General features: G+C 36.3%; 1 protein-coding gene across 4 annotated transcripts in view; it reads left to right on the plus strand.

The window, feature by feature from the left end:
* The window catches only part of MAP3K1 (mitogen-activated protein kinase kinase kinase 1), a 77,641-nt gene that overhangs the window by 45,569 nt on the left and 8,427 nt on the right, over positions 1 to 23,645 (plus strand). For 3 of the 4 annotated variants that reach the window (XM_033179600.1, XM_033179598.1, XM_033179602.1), the window contains exons 4-17: positions 1,711 to 1,911; positions 2,318 to 2,434; positions 2,804 to 2,952; positions 8,637 to 8,758; positions 9,353 to 9,434; positions 9,546 to 9,729; positions 11,710 to 11,988; positions 15,657 to 15,778; positions 17,370 to 17,461; positions 18,075 to 18,264; positions 18,572 to 19,853; positions 20,505 to 20,657; positions 21,945 to 22,107; positions 23,217 to 23,348. In XM_033179600.1, coding sequence (XP_033035491.1) covers positions 1,711 to 1,911; positions 2,318 to 2,434; positions 2,804 to 2,952; positions 8,637 to 8,758; positions 9,353 to 9,434; positions 9,546 to 9,729; positions 11,710 to 11,988; positions 15,657 to 15,778; positions 17,370 to 17,461; positions 18,075 to 18,264; positions 18,572 to 19,853; positions 20,505 to 20,657; positions 21,945 to 22,107; positions 23,217 to 23,348 — 3,268 coding nt within the window. Of the gene's footprint in view, positions 1 to 1,710; positions 1,912 to 2,317; positions 2,435 to 2,803; positions 2,953 to 8,636; positions 8,759 to 9,352; positions 9,435 to 9,545; positions 9,730 to 11,709; positions 11,989 to 15,656; positions 15,779 to 17,369; positions 17,462 to 18,074; positions 18,265 to 18,571; positions 19,854 to 20,475; positions 20,658 to 21,944; positions 22,108 to 23,216; positions 23,349 to 23,645 lie in introns of those variants that run through there. The other variant, XM_033179601.1, reaches the window with a different exon arrangement.

Below are 23,645 nucleotides of genomic sequence, written 5' to 3' on the forward strand. Positions count from 1 at the left end.
TTAGCCAGGCGTAGTGGCAGGCACCTGTAATCTCAGCTACTTTACAGGCTGAAGCAGAGAGAATTGCTTGAACCCGGGAGGCAGAAGTTGCATTGAGCCGAGATCATACCACTGCTCTCCAGCCTGGGCAACAGAATGAGACTCCAAAAAAAAAAAAAAAAAAAAAAAAACCAAACAGCTATTAAAATACTCCTTCTTTTTACATCTGCATATCTGTGTGAGGCCGAATTTCCTTTCATATACTTTCATCAAAACATCATATCACAGCAGATTGAATGCAGAAGCAGCTATGAGAATCTTAGCTGTCTTCTATATTAAGCTAAACATCAAAGAAATTTGCAAAAAGATAGGTGGTAAATTCATGTGAGAGAGAGACTTCTAGTGGTGGAAATGCATGTTAAGACTCCTGTCTCCACTGAAAAATACAAAACAGTTAGCCGGGCATGGTGGCGGCCGCCTGTAGTCCCAGCTACTTCAGAGGCTGAGGCAGGAGAATGGCATGAACCTAGGAGGCAGAGCTTGCAGTGAGCTGAGATCGCGCCACTGTACTCCAGCCTGGGTGACAGAGTGAGACTTTGTCTCGGAAAAAAAAAAAAAAAAAAAAAAAGGACTCACTTTCTAACTTTGAAGAACAAATGATTGGAAAAATGGTTGAGATAGTGACCACAAGAGGAATTTGGGTTTTTGTTAAGATCTGGAGTTATTAAGGTACATCAGTTCGTTAAAAAATACATTTAAAGCAAAAACATTTTACAGTAAAACCTGATGCCCAACAGCGGTTGTTGGCTATATGTTAAAACACCGTTAAATTAGTTATTAATTTTTTTTAACTTAAAACAATAATCAGTTACTAGCTCATGAATCTGCAGATTGAGCAGGGCTCAGCAGGCTCAGCTTCTTCACTCACATGCCTGTTGCTTCAGCTGGGATACTGGAACACTTGGGGGGCTGTTGGCATCTCTTCATCCTGGCACAAAGACTTTTAAAATCTCGGTCATCCCCATAAATGTTTATAAATATCTGGCTGAGAGAGAACTATGTGGTAATTTTATAAATTATTCTGTAAACATTTGAGTTCTTTGAAACATCTAATATAAACCAAAACAAAAAGCATAAAAAGTATATATCATAAGCAGGCAGAATGCTGTGTCTAGTAGTAAAAATTAAACATATAGCTTTCTGGGATCTATTGAAGGCTTTATTAATCTCCTTTATAACTGGAAATTTACAAATGCTGCCGTGGAATGCCTCCCAACATACACTCTGCAGACTCTTCCTCAATAAAAACAAATTTGTGGAAGCTGACAAAAACTCTCCTGTGGTGAGGGTAATATATAACACTCTCACTGTACTAATTTTCCTAGGACTTGGTCTTTACATCAATGTCCAGTGGAAATTCCAGTTTTTTTGGATACCTAATTAAATAATTAAGGGTAATAAATGTTCAAGTGATTCTCCTGCCTCAGCCTCCCGAGTAGCTGGGATTACAGGCGTGTGCCATCACACCCGGCTGATTTTTTGTATTTTTAGTAGAGACAGGTTTCACCGTGTTAGCCAGGATGATCTGAATCTCCTGACCTCATGATCCGCCCGCCTCGGCCTCCCAAAGTGCTGGGATTACAGGCATGAGCCACCGCGCCCAGCTGGTGGATAATAGTTTCTTAATTAAGAAATGAGAAACATACCTAATAAAAAAAAAATGTTGTAAAGTTTCAGAGTGGCAGAATCACACCACCCCGAAGAGCCCCTTCACCAGATGGCTTCTCACCATATAGCCCTGAGGAAACAAATCGCCGTGTTAACAAAGTGATGCGGGCCAGACTGTACTTACTGCAGCAGATAGGGCCCAACTCTTTCCTGATTGGAGGAGACAGCCCAGACAATAAATACCGGGTGTTTATTGGGCCTCAGGTAGGATTTGTCACCATTTTATTTTATTAGTAGTAGTATATGGTACTACCTCAAATTTATATACTATAATGTTCTTAAATTTGGATCACTTAATTCCCTTTAGTAGACAAAAGTAAACTTAAAATGTATTTTAGGCTAATATTTTTCTTTAATGTATTCATGAGGTTTTTACTATCTTAATATACCATAGAATAGAAATTTGATCTATTTAATAAATTCAATGGAAATGAGAGATTAAATCATGGAAATAGTTGTAGATTTTTCTTATGTATAAAGATAATGAAGAATATGAATTAATAGAAACTTTAGTATAAAAAGTTGGAAATATTGTAAAGTGATAAATTTAGAAGTTCTAATGATGAGCCACAGATGTATTAACCTATAGGTTTTCTTTTTAACTCTTCAGAACTGCAGCTGTGGACGTGGAACATTCTGTATTCATCTGCTGTTTGTAATGCTCCGGGTGTTTCAGCTAGAACCTTCAGACCCAATGTTATGGAGAAAAACTTTAAAGAATTTTGAGGTAGTTTTTAATAAATGCTTAGAGTAAAATTGTCAGCATACTCTTATGATATATTCTTAAAATTTCTCCTTCTTTAAGTTTAGACAGTGACCTTTTGAAAGGTGTGAAGGTGTGTAAGAATTAGTTGATGCTTATAAATAGTTCTCATGAGATATTTACTAAACTTTTTCTTCTAGCTTGAAAAAAACAACACTGACCTGCCGTATGAATGTTGTCATTAGTAAACTATAATGTGTTTTTATTTTTGAAGCTCTTAAATCAACTTTAGGAAAAACATGCAAATAAAAGATAAATAGCTCAGTCTGTAGAACTCTTCATATGTGTAATTATGGCACAAATATCATTGTTACTGTCTTTTTCCAATGTTAGGTTGAGAGTTTGTTCCAGAAATATCACAGTAGGCGTAGCTCAAGGATCAAAGCTCCATCTCGTAACACCATCCAGAAGTTTGTTTCACGCATGTCAAATTCTCATACATTGTCATCATCTAGTACTTCTACATCTAGTTCAGAAAACAGGTTAGTACTTTTTAAGGATTTCAAAGCATTAATCCAGTGTTACTTTTAATTTTAGGGGTAATTTTTTATATCTACTTGTTAAGTTGCTCTAAAATGATTTAATTATTGAATCTTGGCTTTCAAGTTAAAATCAAGGGTGAAGATATTAAAGGTTCTCTGGGCATGGTGGCTTGTGCCTGTAATCCCAGCATGTTGGGAGACTGAGGCAGAAGGATCGCTTGAGCCCAGGAGTTCAAGACCCGTCTGGGCAACATAGGGATACCCTGTCTCTACAGAAGTAAAATAATTAGCTGGGAGTGGTGATACCTGTAGTCCCAATTATTCAAGAGGTCAAGGCAGGAGGATCACTTGAACCCAGGAGTTCAAGGCTCCAGTGACCTATGATTGCACTACTGCACTCCAGCCTAGGTGACAGAACAAGACCCTGTCTCTTAAAAAATATGTGGGTGTGTGTATGTGTATTATATGTTGTTAAAGGTCATGTGAGAGTGTGTGTGTATATAGACATTTTGTGCTAAAAACTGCAGTATTCATGTGAATCTTGTTTCTGTTCTGTATATTGCTTTATTGGTTTTAGTGTAAAAATTAGATTTTTAAAAATTACTCCACAAAGGAAGTGCTGCTTCTCTTACTAGGGCACCTTCTATATTATTCCCGAAGTGCCCAGTTTGAGAAGCACTGTTCTGAGCGGTTAAATCTTGTCTTTATCCTATCAATCTGTTAAGTGTTGTAACTACCTCAAAATTAATGAAGAATGAAAAAGTGACAGGGTCGCAACAAGTGTGCAGTGAAGAGAAGAGAGGTTTTCTTCATCTGTGAAAAAAGTAAATGTTTGGATTTTCTTAATTTTGATTAAATGAAATAATTTTAGAATCCTAGAGTTTTGGGAGTTTTTGGACATTGAAGATTTTCTAGTTGGCATGGTTCAGTGACAGCAGTAAGTGAAGCCAAGAGGTTATGCAGTTCATTTGAGGAAAGGTATAACCAGAACCTGGGTATCTTTGTTTTACCCCTCATCTCTTCTAAATAAAATGAAAAAAAATGAGCTTTATTTCTCCAGCCTGCTGAACTCCTAGCCCCAAGCATTCCTTCCACCTCAGCGTCCCAAAGTGCTGGGATGACGGGTGTGAGCCACCACACCCAGCTCCTTTTTCCTTTTGAGTGACATTTGTAACTTTTTATTGTGGGGAAAAATAACAGATGCTTAAAACCAAGTAGCCAAAGTTAAAATAGAAAGTTTCTCTCTGAGATTAAAAAAAAAAAATTATTTGGATTCACATATCCATGGGGGGAGCCACAAAAGTTATCTTGATTACTGAGATTGTACTATGTAGATGGGTAGATTTTTGTTTCGTGTAACCACTATATTTATATCTAAAATCAATAAAAAGAAAATAGGAAGTATATCTGGAGATCTAATTACATACAATTTTAAATGGTATGCCGGAAACAATAATAAAACAATTAGGATAAACAAATTTAAAATTCAATTGAAAATGAAGGGCATAAAGAGAATATGCACCAGAAAAGAATTCTAAGGGGCTAAGAAACACAAAAACTGTTCATTCAACCTGATAACTAAAGAAATGTTCATTTTTTTAAAAAAGATACCAGTTTTTACTGAAATAATGGAAGACTTTTTAAATGATGTAATTCAGTTATTGTAAGGATGTGCTTGATCGTATATGAAGCAGTATATAGCCTTTTGAAGAAAAAAAAGCAATAATGGCTTTTAAAAACATTTATATTCATTGATCCAGTAAATGTTCTTCTTAAGTAAAAGTTTAATCTGAGAAATGCACAAGCCTTACATATATCATATATGACTTGTTTCTCATAGTATTATGGTGAAAAATTAGAAACAGTTTAAATATCCAGTAACAATTGAATGATTAAATAAGTGTATGCCAATGTTACGAATGTCATGTAGGCATTAAAATTAATGCTTTTGGAGAACATTGAATGACCTGGGAAAATGTCAATAAGTAAAACCAAATCTAGATTATAATAATATATTATGCATGAACCCAGTTTTATATAGAAAAGGTATTACAGGTATGTAAAAATCGGGAGGGATAAGAAGTTCACTGGTTATTTATAGGAGGGGTTATTATAGGTAACTTTTTTTAAACTTTAAATTTTTTTAAATAGTATTTTAAATTTAAATTTTTTTAAATAGTATTTTAAATTTAAATATTTTTTAAGTATTAGTTTGAAAACTCTGCCCTTATTATAAGCTCTGCCCTTATAGCCTGAAAATAGCCGAAGACGATATATAAATAAATGGGGATGGCTATGTTCATTAAAACTATTTACACAAGTAGTCCAAAGGCTAATTTGTTTTCCTTATAAGTTTGTTACTCCCTGCTCTATACTCATGTAATTTTGCTTCAGAAAAAACTATGCTAAAAAAAATCTGAAATGTCAAAAAAAATGTGTACAAAGATGTTTGTAATGGTTTCTTAAAATGTAAAAATATGGAAACAGCTTATATGTCCAACATTAATGGATACTTAAAACAGTTAGGATCTATCTAGTCAGTGGAAAATTATGGCGGCATTAAAAACTATGTGGTGGAAGCAACCCAAGTGTCCATCAATGGATGAATGGATAATGTGGGATATACACATAGTGGAATATTATTCAGCTTTACAAAGGAAGGAAGCGTGCTACAACATGGATGAACTTTAGGACATTATGCTAAGCAAAATAAACCAGTCACAAAAAGACAGATATTGTATCATTTCACTTACATGAGATACTTAGTCAAAACCATAGAGACAGAAAGTAGAATGACCCTAGGCAGGAGGATTACTTGATCCCAGGAGTTCCTGATTAGCCTGGGCAACATAGTGTGACCCTGTCTCTACCAAAAAAAAAAAAAAGAGAGAAAAGAAAAGAAAAATTAGCCAGGCATGGATGGCATGCGCCTGTGATCCCAGCTACTCAGGAGTCTGAGGCAGGGGGCATCTCTCGAGCCCAGGAGTTCAAGGCTGCAGTGAGCTATACTTGTGCCGCTGTACTGCAGTCTGGGAGACAGCAAGATCCTGTCTCGGAAAAAATATAGAATGGTGGTTGCCAGAGGCTGGAGGAAGGAGATCGTGAAGAATCATGTTTAATGGGTATAGGGTTTCAGTTTTATAAGATGAATACTGGAGACACATAGTGGTGATGGTTGCACAGCATGAAGGCATTTAATACCACTGACCTGTACGCTTACAAATGGTTAAGATGGTAAATTTTATGTTATGCATATGTTGCCACAAAAAAAAAAAAAATGAACTATGTATATGAAGAGTTGAAGTGCAATTTTATAATAATTGTTTAAATATGAAATAGTGCATGTATATATATACATAAATGATCTGAACAATGCTTACAAAATATGTACTTGGAAAAAAGATGGACAGGAAATACCCCAGAATGGTATTCTTTTTGTTGTCAGAGAAGTATTTAGTAAGTTGCACTTGTGATTTGACTAAATTGTGAAACTTTATTTTCCTCTTATGAATAAGCTTAATTTTGGTGTAATTATATGAAGAGTTAGTTGACCTTGGATTATTTTTGCCATGAATATTTTTATTATAGATAGTTGTATACATCATTTCTGTAATGCTACTGTTAATTCTTCGTTACTAATGCATGCATATTCTGACAGTTTTTCCGCATCCTGAGTAGCTCTACAATTAGGAAAAGAGAGGGGGCAGGTACATTGGGAGGGAGAGACTAGTAAGTGTGCCTTCATCTCAGGAATCACCCATGATGACTTTGCTGACTTGTTTGATTAGCTTTGTTGGAAAGCTTTTTGTGCATTTGGGGAACTGGTTATTTTGCTGCTAGTTACTCAGATCTGTTTTTTCAGGGAAAAGTAATTGCCGTTTTTGCCATTACTTCTAATGGCAAAATTAGGATTCAAAAAATTAGAAGTAATGGCAAAAACCACAATTACTTTTGCACCAACCTAATAGTTGAAGATAGTAGAAGTGCAATATTGGGCCTAGCTTAGCAGATTCTAAAATTTAGACGTTGTAAGTTTATGGCATATTCTTCTCAGATAAAAGTGTAATGATAGATCTGCCACAAACTGATTTTATGATTTGAGGCAACTTATTTAACGTCCCAGAGCCTTCCCTTTATTTTATAATGGAAATACAGCTATTGATTTTTAAAAGCCATCCCTCACATCATGAAGATTTAATTAAAAGCATTTATGAAATAGAGAACTAAAGTCCTCTTTCTCTAGCCTGGTTGCACGCAAAATAACTACTGTTAACTATTTAATACAACTTTTAAAAATTACATAAATCAAGGAGTGAAACTCTTCTTTGCACCCTCCGTACTTCGGCCAACAAACACATGCACGCACGTTCCCCCATCCATATTTCTCTCAGCTTTCTTACTGTTTTTAAACAAAGTCATGCCATATGTTCTGGTGTGCAATTTTCTTTTGCTTTTACTTTATATGTAAAGAATATTTTTCCACATCATTACCAGATTACATACTTTTTTTCTTTTCATGGCTGTATAAGGTTATGTTGGTACACCATAATTTATTTAGCCATTGCCTTAATTAATGTACATTAAGCACACCTCCAGTTGTTTGTTTACATACTTAAAATATGTCAGGATAGCATCCTAGGAAATAGGATTTTTAGGTCATGAATATATACATGTAGTATTTTAAGAAATACTAACAAAATTTCCTTCCAGAGATTTTAGTTTTTACTTCTACCAGATATGAGAACCTGGTTTTCTGTGCCATTATGAGGGCCAGATGTTACCAATCTATTATTCTTTATTCCAATTGCCTTTTTATTTCCTTTGTCCATTTTACTATTAGTATTTTTCTTACTGATTTTTAAAAATACTTTGTATATTAGAGATAATCAAGTATATGCAATATAATTACCCATTATGTTGCAATTTTGCCATAAATGGAATCATTCTATACATGGTAGTTTTATTTTGACCTCATTTATGGATCTCTCTGTTCCTTTTTAAAGGCTTCACGGTGTCTAGGTTTGCCATAATTTGTTTAACCTCCTTTTGGCATTCATTTGGTTGTTTTGATTTCTTTTCGTTATTCTAAATAATACTGCAGTGGACATTTTCATAATACATCTTTATATATTTGTCTTTTTATTTTCTTATGATACATTCCTAGAAGTCTAGGTGAAAGATTGTGTACCCTTAAAATGTGACGTGTTCCTAGATTCATTTCTAGGAAAGTTGGACCAGTTCATACTGCCACTAGAAATTTCTGAAATAGGCATTTAAATTTAGGATGTGGAATCTTTGAGCTCTAAGGTCCGCCAGCACTTAAAATCTTGAAACTAGTACCGTGTAGTATATTTTTGTACGTAGTCAAACCTGTTGGTTTATTCAAAAGGTACAGTAGCAGAATTTGGGAGATACAAATGTTCTTTCTAAGATTACAGTCTGTGTATTGTTTTCATCACAAAGAAAGTTAACTCACACCTACAGTCTATAAGTACTCGTGTGTTAATCTGATTTTAAATTACTGTATATTAATAGCATAAATATGTATCTCTTAGTATGTAAGATGCTCTTAAACAAGAATTTCTACTGTATTTATATTCTAAGCAAGCAGAAAGTGTTTTTAGCATATCAGTTCTGCTTTATATTCTTTTATGTTTAATACTTTTTCTTCCCCTTTTCTATAGTATAAAGGATGAAGAGGAGCAGATGTGTCCTATTTGCTTATTGGGCATGCTTGATGAAGAAAGTCTTACAGTGTGTGAAGACGGCTGCAGGAACAAGCTGCACCACCACTGCATGTCAATTTGTATGTGGCTCTTTTTCTCTCTATGCTTATTCAGCACAGTTGCTCTCTGAGCTTACTATGTTATATAAGAGTGTAACATGGCTTGAAGGGAGATTGGTAAGAGAATAAAAACAGTGTATCTAAGTCCTCTGTGAAGAGTTTTCAACAAATGGGAATGCAGGATCTTTAGGAGATGACCTGTGTGAGCAAAGAAATGCAATAAAGTGTGACATAGGTGATAATGGAAGAAGTGCATAGAATTAGAAACAATTTCAATCTGGAAGGTATACATGAAGGGAAGGAGGTGGAAGAAGACCTGGGCAGGCATTACAGAGAGGCTAGCATCAAAGTAAGGATTGGAAGGACTTTACCTGGTGGTCAAACAGGGCAGAACGTTTGGAAAAACAGTAAGCAGGGTACACATTATCAGAATGAATAAAATAGCATTCAAAATCATTTAACCTGTTGTATGTACTTGCTTTCAGATAAATGTTTAGATTATTTTTGAGGTTCCTGCTATATAAATCCTATAAATAATTATTATAAACAGTTATGAAATATAAATAATGTTAAGTATTTACATTTTTGTAAGATTTTGTTTCTGTAATTTTTCAGGGGCAGAAGAGTGTAGAAGAAATAGAGAACCTTTAATATGTCCCCTTTGTAGATCTAAGTGGAGATCTCATGATTTCTACAGGTAATAATTTTGAAATAATGATATGTATATGTTTAATTTTTTTAAATTTCTCAAAGTGTGATTTAACTCTGTTAATTTTTTTAAAGCAAGTTTTGTTATTTTTCATTTTAGCCACGAATTGTCAAGTCCTGTGGATTCCCCTTCTTCCCTCAGAGCTGCACAGCAGCAAACCGTACAGCAGCAGCCTTTGGCTGGATCACAAAGAAGGAATCAAGAGAGCAATTTTAACCTTACTCATTATGGAACTCAGCAAATCCCTCCTGCTTACAAAGATTTAGCTGAGCCATGGATTCAGGTAAGTAGTTCTTTGTTTTTCATTTCTCAAAGAAATATTTATAGATCAATTAGTGTATTTGTCTCCTTCCCTCAGTTGTTTATAATTTAAAAAATACTTTTGCTTGCCTCCATCATGACCTTTATTCCTTTGGAAATTTTAATGTTACTTTTGGTATTAATACTATACTCCTTATTATACAGCTTCAACTTCAAAACTTCCTTGTGGTTTCACTTCACGTATCTAGAAACATCTTTTCCTGAACTAACAGACGTACAGGGTTGTTCAAGGATAGAAGGATAGAAACCAGAACCCTTCAGTGCTAACTTTTCCCAATGTTTAATCCCCATTCCTGCCAAGGATTTTTATCATGTTTCTTATTTGCTGCCATTTAAAATTAATTTCTCCTTTCATATCCTGATGGCATACAATGGGTGCTTAATAATTGCAGAGCAGATGAATAAGAAAAAATATGTGATGGTTACCTTGAGTTCATCATTTTGATTTGTAAGAACAGTTTTGCATCCCTTTACCATCTCTTCTGATTGAATGCTTTTTCATCCTCAGTAAGGTGGGGCTTTTTTGTCAGTTGGTTTGTAATGATTTTCTTGGTTGTTGAATGCTTAATCTATTATTTTTTAAATGTAGGATCTAAAACCAGACAGGTCTGTACCAGACAATAAAGAAGTAAAATAGTTATTTTCAGTAATCTGTTAAATTCTGTTGAATTAAATTTGTGAACAGATGTATTAACACATTGAGCTTACGTATCATTAGGATTTGTTTCATTTTTCTTTTGTGACCATTACAGTCCTGCACCTTTGGAATTCTCTTAGCATATTAGCAACCCATTTATGAATCTAATAAAATCTGCAAAAATATTAAATACATATTCTTGTATCTAGTCCATTAATGAAATTCAATGAAATACTAATGAACATAGGTCCTCACCTGACTTTCATGACCCATCAAAGAACTCTCAAGTTGATTCTGAGCTGTTAGATTTCATTCTTTCAAGGATATGGTCTAGTTTGTTTTGCCTAAGCTTTAGGTCAGACTAGGCTCTATATTCTTAGCTTTTTATTAAGCATGTTAGGTAAGACAATTAAAACGTAGGTAGTGGCACACTACTTAACAGTACCAGAAGCTCACTATATTCTATTTGGTTCATTCTCCCATAATATCCCTTTATAACAAAATACATGTAAATAAGTATGTCATGATCCATTTTTCCAAAAGTTGTGTTTATTCATCTTTAATATTTAGACCTTTTTCACATGATATCTTAGGTATTAAGCTTACTTTTAGCTAATTGGCCCATAAAGCATGAAGGGAAAGACCCTTCACGCTTTCCTCACTGTAGGGACTCTGGCTTCTGGGGCATGGGATTGACGACGGCAACAGCATGTACTATAATTCTGTGTCTGCCGTTTTCCTTTGCGTACTCGAACACAAGCATTTTTTCTTCAGTTTGACCTGTTTTGTCTAGTTTTTTAAACCTTTTTGTACAGACAACTAATTAAATGTGTTTTACTTACTGCTCTTGTCTGGAAGAGAAATACTCTGTATCTCTTGAAACCTTCTCCTGGTGCCTTTTTTGATCTTTTTTTTTTTCTTTTCTTAATCTTGCTCTAGTTTTTCTCTTTAAACTACCTTAATATGAATACAGACTTGAGGTTTTCAGTTTTTTTGGCGTTTTGGTAAGCATGGGGGACAATAGAGGCATAGAATGTATGTATAGCCATCTAATGACTTAATGGAGTTTATTATTTACCTGAACTAATAAATATTAATGACTTTGGATAATTACCAGTTAAACTTGAGTATAAAATTCTTCCTTACGATGTTTAAGTGGCTGGATGTATTTGAAGTTGTGAAGGATGGTGAAGATTTAAGAAATGCCTAGTTTTTATGTAATAATCAAAAATGATGCTAAACTCAAAATACTCTGGGTCCATAAGCTTTTCTTTACATTGAATTCATTGTGTGTGTTTGATCCAGGTGTTTGGAATGGAACTCGTTGGCTGCTTATTTTCTAGAAACTGGAATGTGAGAGAGATGGCCCTCAGGCGTCTTTCCCATGATGTCAGTGGGGCCCTGCTGTTGGCAAATGGGGAGAGCACTGGAAATTCCGGGGGCAGCAGTGGAAGCAGCCCGAGTGGGGGAGCTGCCAGTGGGTCTTCCCAGACGAGTATCTCAGGAGATGTGGTGGAGGCATGCTGCAACGTTCTGTCAATGGTCTGTGCTGACCCTGTCTACAAAGTGTACGTTGCTGCTTTAGTAAGTAGCTTTATTCCATAATCATATCATTATGGGTTTGGGGCTTTTTGATGGTTCGTAGATAGTGTTTTTAAGATACAATAAAGCTACTTTACCTAATTTTGGAAAATCCAAATTTTATTTTTGTTCCGTAATTCCAGGAAATTACAATTTTTCTTTTATTCTGTTTATTTGAATTTTACTGGTTTTATGATGTATGTCCAAGGTTTCTTATATGCTATTTCACTGTTTAGTTTCATTGTTTTAAAGACTTTCCAGGGGTATCCAAGGGAGAGAATACAGTTACGGTTTCTTAGTTTCTGTTTCTGGTTGGAACAGTAAAGCTCCTTCCTCATCCTCCTTTTCCGCTTATCACTAGAGGCAGACTAAACACCATGGCTTCAGGCTGCTAAAGCCTAAAACAAATCAAAACAAAACAACAACAAATAGGACGAGCTAGGCAAGCTTGCTAATTTTTAAAGACCTTTTTAGTGTCTTGCTGTTCATATCTTTACGTTTTTCTGAGCAGATACCTTATACATTACCAAATTTTAAATGCTTTTTGGGATGGCAAAGTCATCAATGTTACTCTTGATTTTTTAAAAAATTTATCAGATATTAAGGAAGATATGTTTTTAATAAACATTTTGATTTTTAATAAACATTGTCATGTGGAGATTCAAAAGCCTTTTCAAAGAAAAGGGTTCCATGACACAGATCATTGAATTGCTTTTCCAGTTTAACCTATTGAAAGTTCTTTCATGAGTGGAATAGTGACAAGGAGGTAATTTAGGAGTATCTGTCTCTTTAGAATAGGGTTTCTCAACCTCAGTACTATTAACATTTGTTAGATAATTATTTGTTGCTGGGTGGGGGGAGAGCCAGGGATGTTGTCCTGTGTGTACTGTGGCAGCATCCCTGGCCTCTACCCATTAGATACCAGGAGTAAACCCACCCCCACCCAATCATGCCCACAGTCACGACAGCCAGGAATGTCTCCAGGCATTGCCAAATGTCTCCAGGGGTCAAAACTGCCCCCAGTTCAGAACCACTACTTTAATTCTTATCTGGTCTGTTTTTAAAATTCATGAGTAGTCTATAGGCTTCCCCGGAACCTCTGTCTTTTTCTAATCCATCCTCTAACGATTGGGCCTAATGAATCTTCTTGACAGGTAATACAGCATGACAGTTATGAACATGGGTTTGGAGTCACAATTGAGTGATCTCATAATTTATCATTCCAGCCACAGTGCTTGCATAATGTGCTGGTTAAAGTTGGACTAGCCTAGGCAATCTGAACACATGATCAAGATCATAGAGACAGACCTGGATTCAAATTCTGGTTCTCCCTTTTGCTAGCACGGTGACTTTACGAAGGTTACTTAACCTCTCTTAAATAAACTTCAGTTTTCTCACCCATAAAATAATGAAAATACCTCTTAGATTTGAAATTAGATTATGTAGAAACTTTCAACTGTATGCCTGGCACATTGTAAGAACATGAATAGTTATCATTATTTCTTAAACACAACTTTGATTATCCCCCAACTCGTTTAGAAATCTTTAGAGGTTTCTGTTTCTTCAACGACATTCCTAAAGCATATTCTGTGGAAGTTTGGCAGGGTTGTGAAAAGTTCCCCGAAGAAAGAATCCTGTATTCAGTTAAGATTGGTGAACACTGGATTACACAAGGATAACTAGGTCTGTTGACTGAAAGACTTCTAGGATCCTTCAGTAAGCTAGTGTACATTGTGAACCTAAAGGATCAAAGGGTAAAATGCATTGTTTCCCAGAGTTATTTTGCTACAGCCTGTTTCTTCATGTAGCATCTGGAGGGACCACCATACTGTAGAATAAAGACCAATTGGCCCAACATTTTGCCGCTTTCTTACTATTTTCCAACACAAACCTTCAGGCATACTTGACTAAATAAAATCCTCTTTTTGCCAGTTCCTTTTCTGGAAAGCCTTTGCTGTGTTACTCTTTTTGTGCGCGGTGTAACTGCCTTACTGTCATGGTTGTTTCTTCTTAAGTTCAGACTGTTTCCCAACCAGCTTATGAGTTCTTAGAGCACAAAGATTGTATAAAGGATACCAGGTTCCATGAAGGCAGAAATGGCTTCTGCTGTTAAAGCTCACCCTTTCCCTTTCCCTTATGTCCCCTTCCTCTGTCTCTTCCTTTTTTTCTTCTCCCTCCCTCTCCATGTATAATTTTTTTTTTTTTTTTTTTTTTTTTGCTGAACCATTTGAGAGTTTTTTACAGGCATCATGACACTTTCTCCTCAAATACTTAAATATGTGTCTCTTAAAACTAAATACATAATTCCATTTATTCTTCCATGTACAGTCAGCACATTAACATTAATCACAATACTGTTTTGTACTATGAAGTTTATACTGAAATCTCTCCTGTTGCCCAACAGTGCCCTTCATAGCTAAACTGCAGACTTTATTCAGATTTTACCAGCTTTTCTGCTGTTGTCTTTTTTCTGTCCCAGGATCCAATCCAGGATCCCACAGTGCATTTAGTCACCATGTCCCCTTAATGTCTTCTCATCCATGACAGTTCCTCAGCCTCTCCTAGTTTTTAATGACCTTGACAGATACTTTCAAAGTATACTGGCCAGTTATTTTGTAGAATGTCCCTCAATTTGGGATTCTCTGATGTTTTCTCATGATTAGATGGAAGTTACATATTTTTCACAGAATGCCACAGAGGTGATAGGCCTTTCTCAGTGCATCATATCAGTGGATACATATGTCCATGGCTTAATTTATTATTGGTGATGCTGTCAGTTAAGGTAATGTCTACCAAGTTTCCCTGCTGTAAAATTAATATTCATAGATATCTTGCGAGAGTTACTTTGAGATTATGCAAATATCCTATTTCGCCTCAAAATTTTGTCCACTGATTTTAAAAATATTTGTGGATCTTGCCTATAGCAGCTATTACTACACCATTAAAAATGGTGCTCTCATGGGCCCAGGGAGGGGAGCATCACACACCAGGGCCTGTCGGGGGTCAGGGGGCTAGTGGCGGGATAGCATTACAAGAAATACCTAATGTAGATGACGGAGTGATAGATGCAGCAAACTACCATGGCATGTGTATACCTATATAACAAACCTGCACGTTCTGCACATGTGCCCCAGAACTTAAAGTATAATTTTTAAAAAAATGGTGTTCTAATGGTGATTTTCTGTTTTCCTCATTCCTTCTACATTAATTGGAATTATTCTATAAAGAAGAGCTTCTCCGTTTATGTACCTATTCAATTTTTAATTTATATCAGTGTAGGCTCCTGGGTATTCCTTTTGTTCTATGGGTTGCAACCCAGTACTACCATCATTTGTTTTGTTGCTCTAATTATTCCAGCATTGACCATTGAGAGCCCTTTCAGGTTGGCTCCTGTTCTTTTTCTTTTTAAAAATAATTTTTTTAACTTTGCGTCTTGAAATGAATTCAGACTTCTAAAAATTGCAGAGAAAAGAATTCAGAAAATTCCTTTCTACCCCATTCATTTATTTTGTTAGTTGTTTGTATCATTACAGACACATAAGATTCTTACTTTATTCTATGGGTTATAATCCATTCCTATCTTATTTTGTTGCTCATATTGTCTCAAATTAGGCCATTATCTCTGATGCTTTTTAAGTGTACATAAACTGACCTTCAGATTTTTTCCTCAGAAAACATTGAGAGCCATGCTGGTATATACTCCTTGCCACAGTTTAGCGGAAAGAATCAAACTTCAGAGACTTCTCCGGCCAGTTGTAGACACCATCCTAGTCAAATGTGCAGATGCCAATAGGTAAGGCTTCATTGATGAACCACTTCAAACCGTCTTGTCTTAAAAGTGCCTCACAGCAAGCCTCACACCTAGTGAATATCTGATACATTTTATTGAATGAGTCTTTGAACATTGTCTTTTAATGTGAGATTTAAAATGGAAATGCAGTACTTGAGGCTCTTAAGGACTGGGGGAAAGAACTACTGGCAAGTAAAAGCCAGGCAAACAAACTGTATGGATCTCCACATTATTGTATTGTGACTTATTATCTTCAATAACATTCATAATGTGAAGTACAGTTGGTAAGAACTGTAGTTGACATCTATATCCATAAGGTATAATCTCATGGGTTACACAGGATAGGAACCAGTAAGATCATTACACCTGTATGTGCCTTATTATCAGGATAAAAAATTAACAAATCTATCTCATTATTTTCAGTGTAATGGAATTTTACTCTAATTATGACAGTTTTAGTCAAAAAAATTTTAGATTTTATATATTCCTGCAATATCCTTGAAAATTGACAGGGAACAAGAATAACCCTAACTGGAAAGAAAAATATGAAGTAGAGAATTGAGGTACAGTGACAGTAGAGTACAAGCCATGCTTTTTTCAGACCAGTGGTTCTCTTTTATTCTCCCCTTCCATAAAATAGGAGGAAAAATTTTCATTGAATAATCACAGCTACTGTGAACAGTTATTTGGTAGTTCCTATTTCTTTCTATCCCAGCAGATCTTGGTTAGCAACAAGTGTTGAATCTCCCTTGTGTTGCCTCTTCCATTTCACCCATTTAGAGCTCTCTCAGTACCACTTTTCTCTTCCTCTGCAAGTCATAATGACTGTTTGCACAGGGTCTCAAAAATTAAGTACCTGCCTTTAACGAATTTCTCATCTCATGAAGTCTGTCTTTTGCCTCTATTGTTTTCTCTATAGATTGAAAATATTGGATGTTTTTTTGTTTCTTAGAGAAAACATTGTATATCTGTAAAATATGCAAATTAGAAAGTAATTTGCAAAATGCATAGGAAAAATGTCATTTTTTAGTATTAGAATAGGTATCTTTCTGAGAATTCAGTGTTCTCATGGTATTTGTTGTGCTGCTCGCTTTTTGAAACTCTAAAGTTAGGTTGTTTACCTGGTCACCTGAATGAATGAACATAAGAAATGCTGTAGAGAGATTTTATAATATTCAGACCTCATTCTGCCTATGTAAGGAAATGGAGGGTTTTTGGACGGGAAGGTTTTGTTTTTAATTCAAGAGCTTCTTAGTGAAAGTTCAGAAATCAAAATGTCATGGTCCTTGTTTTTTCTTTTAACAAAATATAAGATTTTATCTAATTTGGTATTTAAATCAATACTTGCTAAGAGCCGTTGTTGAAGATTCTGTGCTTAACATAGAGGATATGTTAAATTTACAAAATTAGACCTAATAAATGAGTATTAACTATTTATGGTGACATTGTTCATGTGATTTTAGTGGTGGAAAAGTAAACACTCCTGAAAACATTATTTCTCCACTTTTTCACAAGGCATTGCATTACGCCTCTAATATTGTGTAGTATTTTAGCCAAGATCCAGGATTGATGTTGCTTTTCCTTTGCTTTTTAGCCGCACAAGTCAGCTGTCCATATCAACACTGTTGGAACTGTGCAAAGGCCAAGCAGGAGAGTTGGCAGTTGGCAGAGAAATACTAAAAGCTGGTAATAACTTTTCACTTAAAATGAATATAGCATATTTTATCATGTTCCTCAGCAGCCTTGTCTAATCTCATAATCTCTCATGAGGCAGTTTACAGGATTTTGAAGTAATTTTATAAATTGATTCACTCGGCCGGGCGCGGTGGCTCAAGCCTGTAATCCCAGCACTTTGGGAGGCCGAGACGGGCGGATCACGAGGTCAGGAGTTCGAGACCATCCTGGCTAACACGGTGAAACCCCGCCTCTACTAAAAAATACAAAAAGCGAGGTGGCTGGCGCCTGTAGTCCCAGCTACTCGGGAGGCTGAGGCAAGAGAATGGTGTAAACCCGGGAGGCAGAGCTTGCAGTGAGCTGAGATCCGGCCACTGCACTCCAGCCCGGGCGACAGAGCAAGACTCCGTCTCAAATAAACAAATAAATAAATGAATAAATAAATAAATAAATAAATAAATAAATAGATTCACTGTGTTACAGTTAGAAATGTGAATTAATCTGAGAGAAATTCTTGAAAATAGTTCAGAATATTTTTGTTGGCCTTACACCATTTAATCATGTCTTGTTTTAGATTTTAATACCACTATTTTTTAATCATTTATTTTTACTTTCCTTTTCGTAGGATCCATTGGTATTGGTGGTGTTGATTATGTCTTAAATTGTATTCTTGGAAACCAAACTGAATCAAACAATTGGCAAGAACTTCTTGGCCGCCTTTGTCTTATAGATAGACTGTTGTTGGAATTTCCTGCTGAATTTTATCCTCATATTGTCAGTACTGATGTTTCACAAGCTGAGCCTGTTGAAATCAGGTAATTTTTCTTCTGAAAATATATTACATGTATCTTTCTGCCCTCCCTTATACCCTCCTCAAGAATGACATATTTTAGATTTATGAAAGACTCAGAAAATACAGAGCATAAATAGGTTGCTGATACCTTAATATTTGATTGACATATGAAAACCCAAAGTCTAGGATGTTTAGTTTAAAATTTATAGATACTTTATGCTGAAATGGTTTTTGAAGTACACATGCTGTAAATTACTACCATTTTTTAAGTTTCCATGTGTTTTTCAGTAATTGGAACTTATTATAGTAATGAATGTTTTTTCTTTCAGGTATAAGAAGCTGCTGTCCCTCTTAACCTTTGCTTTGCAGTCCATTGATAATTCCCACTCAATGGTTGGCAAACTTTCCAGAAGGATCTACTTGAGTTCTGCAAGAATGGTTACTACAGTACCCCATGTGTTTTCAAAACTGTTAGAAATGCTGAGTGTTTCCAGTTCCACTCACTTCACCAGGATGCGTCGCCGTTTGATGGCTATTGCAGATGACGTGGAAATTGCTGAAGCCATCCAATTGGGCGTAGAAGACACTTTGGATGGTCAACAGGACAGCTTTTTGCAGGCATCTGTTCCCAGTGACTATCTGGAAACCACAGAGAACAGTTCCCCTGAGTGCACAATCCATTTAGAGAAAACTGGAAAAGGATTATGTGCTACAAAATTGAGTGCCAGTTCAGAGGACATTTCTGAGAGACTGGCCAGCATTTCAGTAGGACCTTCTAGTTCAACAACAACAGAGCAACCAAAGCCAATGGTTCAAACAAAAGGCAGGCCCCATAGTCAGTGTTTGAACTCCTCTCCTTTATCTCATCATTCCCAGTTAATGTTTCCAGCCTTGTCAACCCCTTCTTCTTCGGCCCCATCTGTACCAGCTGGCGCTGCAACAGATGTCTCTAAGCATAGACTTCAGGGATTCGTTCCCTGCAAAATACCTTCTGCATCTCCTCAAACACAGCGCAAGTTTTCTCTACAATTCCACAGAAACTGTCCTGAAAACAGAGACTCAGATAAACTTTCTCCAGTCTTTACTCAGTCAAGACCCTTGCCCTCCAGTAATATACACAGGCCAAAGCCATCTCGACCTACCCCAGGTAATGCAAGTAAACAGGGAGATCCCTCAAAAAATAGCATGACACTTGATCTGAACAGTAGTTCCAAATGTGATGACAGCTTTGGCTGTAGCAGCAATAGTAGTAATGCTGTTATACCCAGTGATGAGACAGTGTTCACCCCAGTAGAGGAGAAATGCAGATTAGATGTCAATACAGAGCTCAACTCCAGTATTGAGGACCTTCTTGAAGCATCTATGCCTTCAAGTGATACAACAGTCACTTTCAAGTCAGAAGTTGCTGTCCTCTCTCCTGAAAAGGCTGAAAATGATGATACCTACAAAGATGATGTGAATCATAATCAAAAGTGCAAAGAAAAGATGGAAGCTGAAGAAGAAGAAGCTTTAGCAATTGCCATGGCAATGTCAGCGTCTCAGGATGCCCTCCCCATAGTTCCTCAGCTGCAGGTTGAAAATGGAGAAGATATCATCATTATTCAACAGGATGTAAGTATAGATTCTTTAAGAGGTTAGAAAACTTCCTTGGGGCTGGGCACAGTGACTCATACCTGTAATTCCAGCACTTTGGGAGGCTGAGGCCGAAGGTTTGCTTGAGCACAGGATTTCGAAACCAGCCTGGTCAACAAAGCAAGACCCTGTCTCTATAAAAAATTAGCCAGGCATGATAGTGCACACCTGGGGTCCCAGCTACTCAGGAGGCTGTGGTGGGGAGGGTCACGTGAACCTGGGAGTTTGAGGCTGCAGTGAGCTGTAATTACACCATTGCACTCTAGCCTGAATGATAGTGCAAGACACTGTCTCACAGAGAGCTTCCTTGGACCATACTAAAATAAACCTAATTCAGAAATGCTGCTTCTAACATTTAGAAGCAGATTTTTCCACATAAAATTATTACTTATACAACAATAATGTTTGTACTGTTTAAATAGCAATAATTCTTGTCTGTGGGCATTTCTGGTTAATTCTATAATGGTGATCACTTTTGCATTTGATGTTGGTCACAAATACCTTCCAGTCAGAGGTCACATTTATAGGTGGTTTGGGAAGCCAGACTGAACAAGAATAATATCTTGCAGACTAATTTCACAAAATCTTACTCCTTTAACAGTAAAAAGATTGCTTTCATTTAATATGTAGACACCAGAGACTCTACCAGGACATACCAAAGCAAAACAACCGTATAGAGAAGACACTGAATGGCTGAAAGGTCAACAGATAGGCCTTGGAGCATTTTCTTCTTGTTATCAGGCTCAAGATGTGGGAACTGGAACTTTAATGGCTGTTAAACAGGTAAATATCTAGTGAGCATATAAATGAAATGATTCAAATCACAAAATGAAGCATGTTCAGTAAAAAGAATAAAGGATATGTCCACGTGTTTGTACTTTAGCTCTTTAAACTTTGAGAAACTTAGATTTCAAAGTAGATGTTTCCAAAGAACCAGAAACATCATGAATTCTGTTATTATTAAAAGCTGAGGCTGCACGTGGTGGCTCATGCCTGTAATCCCAGCACTTTGGGAGGCCAAGGTGGTTGGATCATTTGAGGTCAGGAGTTCGAGACCAGCCTGGCTAGCGTGGTGAAACCCTGCCTCTACTAAAAATACAAAAATTGGCCAGGAGTGGTGGTGGGCACCTGTAGTCCCAGCTACTCAGGAGGCTGAGACAGAAGAATTGCTTGAACCCAGGAGGTAGAGGTTGCAGTGAGCCGAGATCGCACTATTGTACTTCAGCCTGAGCGACAGAGCAAGACTGTCTCAAAAAAAATAAAATAAAAGTTGAAGTATGATTATCATAAGACTACAATATCAAGATGGGCCTTACAAAGGTTTTTTGGTTTTGCTTTTTGTAGGTAGTAGAGGGGTGGTTTTCAGGTACTTTGAACAGTGTACTGGTGCAGTGCCATCTTGGGGTTTCAGTGGTTTACTTTTTATAATGAGTATACTTAATCAGGATAGGAAAATTATTAAACTTTAATTTTTAAATCATGTTGATTATTCTCCCATATTTGGACTTTTCTCATTTTTACTCTGAGACTATTGGAATATTGACTATATCCCAATATTTTTGTCATTTCTGATGTTCACTGCTGCTTACGCTAGATTCCTAGTGTTTAAGAGAGTTTGACTTGGGTTTTTTTTTTTTTTTTTTTCCCCGAGACGGAGTCTCGCTCTGTCGCCCAGGCTGGAGTGCAGTGGCCGGATCTCAGCTCACTGCAAGCTCCACCTCCCGGGTTCACGCCATTCTCCTGCCTCAGCCTCTGGAGTAGCTGAGACTACAGGCGCCCGCCACCTCGCCCGGCTAGTTTTTTGTATTTTTTTAGTAGAGACGGGGTTTCACCGTGTTCACCAGGATGGTCTCGAACTCCTGACCTCGTGATCCGCCCGTCTCGGCCTCCCAAAGTGCTGGGATTACAGGCTTGAGCCACCGCGCCCGGCCAGTTTTTTTAAAGTACATTGCATCCATGAACATAAATGCCATCTGTTGCTAATATATATGCTGGTTTGCATTTGTTCATTTTAGATCAGATTGCTAGTGAAAATATGCAAAACTTTGTGGACATGTTTATTTGAAACAGGTGACTTATGTCAGAAACACATCATCTGAGCAAGAAGAAGTAGTAGAAGCATTAAGAGAAGAGATAAGAATGATGAGCCATCTGAATCATCCAAACATCATTAGGATGTTGGGAGCCACGTGTGAGAAGAGCAATTACAATCTCTTCATTGAATGGATGGCAGGTATGTTAATGTTTTAAATTACAAATAGTAGTACATGGATTTAACTTTCTGTGATTAAATTTAGGAAAAACCGGTTTAATTAAAATTTATTTTTATCAAATAGTTCGGGTTTCTAAAAGCAAATCACCCCAATATATTAGTATGAACCACAGATACTTCATTTTGTATTTCATTTAATATAAATGAAATATTGACTATCTCTACCTTTTAAACTTTTCCAGTGTGTTTTTCAATGATTGAGTAGCATTGTTGTTTTTAATACCTGATATGTATAAGATCTGTATATTTCCAGGTAGCCATGATAAACTGGACAGATGAGGAAGTGTTTTAACATAACAATATAAAAACAAAATTAACATATAACTTGAAAACTTACTACAAGTAAACTAGCACTGAAGCATAAAGTTGAACCTTGTCATCTGCTGAAATAAATGAAGACTGAGTTTTATTTTGTATTATACAATGTATACAATAAAATTAATGACCTGATGTGATGAACAGGTTGTTTGGTTTAACTTCTTAGATTTGCGTGTGTATTTAAGAGTGCATTTCTATTTACCAATCAGTTCTTAAGTGCGTTATGTGTTGTTGGTCTTAATAAAGATTTACGCTACAGTAGATAGGTTGACTACTATAAACACTTTTAAAAGCGGCTAAACTTGAGACATGTTCCAGGGCAGAGCTAGTAAATGGGTAGGATATGAAGCCTAACTCTGGGTCTTCTGTTCCTCCTCCCATTCATTTCACCTTTTACTAAATAATATGTTAACATTGTTTACTTTAGTCATTAATAAAGTTGTTTTGTGTTATTTTGAGAAGACAGAGAAGTGAATTGTACATTTCAGAAATAGTTTCATCCAAAATGGTTAACTTTTACAGCTTTCTGAAATCTTGACCCTCCAATAAACTGGTTCCCTGTGGGTTCCATGAAAGTGTCTCCTAATTAGTAGTTTTTGAAATGATACAGGAATATGTTAGTTTTGAAATGTTTTTCTTCTATTTCATATGTGAATGTGAGTTCATGCAGTGAAAACCTTAGAAACCAAAGTGTAATAAATACTTTTAATTCCGTCTTTAAGTTTATGATAATTATTTCTATTGTCTTATAGGGGGATCTGTGGCTCATTTGCTGAGTAAATATGGAGCCTTCAAAGAATCAGTAGTTATTAACTACACTGAACAGTTACTTCGTGGCCTTTCGTATCTCCATGAAAACCAAATCATTCACAGAGATGTCAAAGGTAGGAATTCTTTTAATTATTATCTAGTGACAATAAAAAAAATTAATGTAATTTTAAAATTCAGGGCTAAGTGCAGTGGCTTACACCTGTAATCCCAGTACTTTGGGAGGTGAAGGCAGGTGGATCACTTGAGGTCAGGAGTTCAAGACCAGCCTGGCCAACATGGTGAAACCCCATCTCTACTAAAAATACAAAAATTAACAGGGTGAGGTGGCGCATGCCTGGAATCCTGGCTATTTGGGAGGCTGAGACAGGAGAATCACTTGAACCCGGAAGGCAGAGGTTGCAGTGAGCCAA

The sequence above is a fragment of the Trachypithecus francoisi genome, unplaced genomic scaffold, assembly GCF_009764315.1.
Source record: "Trachypithecus francoisi isolate TF-2019V2 unplaced genomic scaffold, Tfra_2.0 Lachesis_group2, whole genome shotgun sequence".
In the NCBI taxonomy this organism is placed as follows: domain Eukaryota; kingdom Metazoa; phylum Chordata; class Mammalia; order Primates; family Cercopithecidae; genus Trachypithecus; species Trachypithecus francoisi.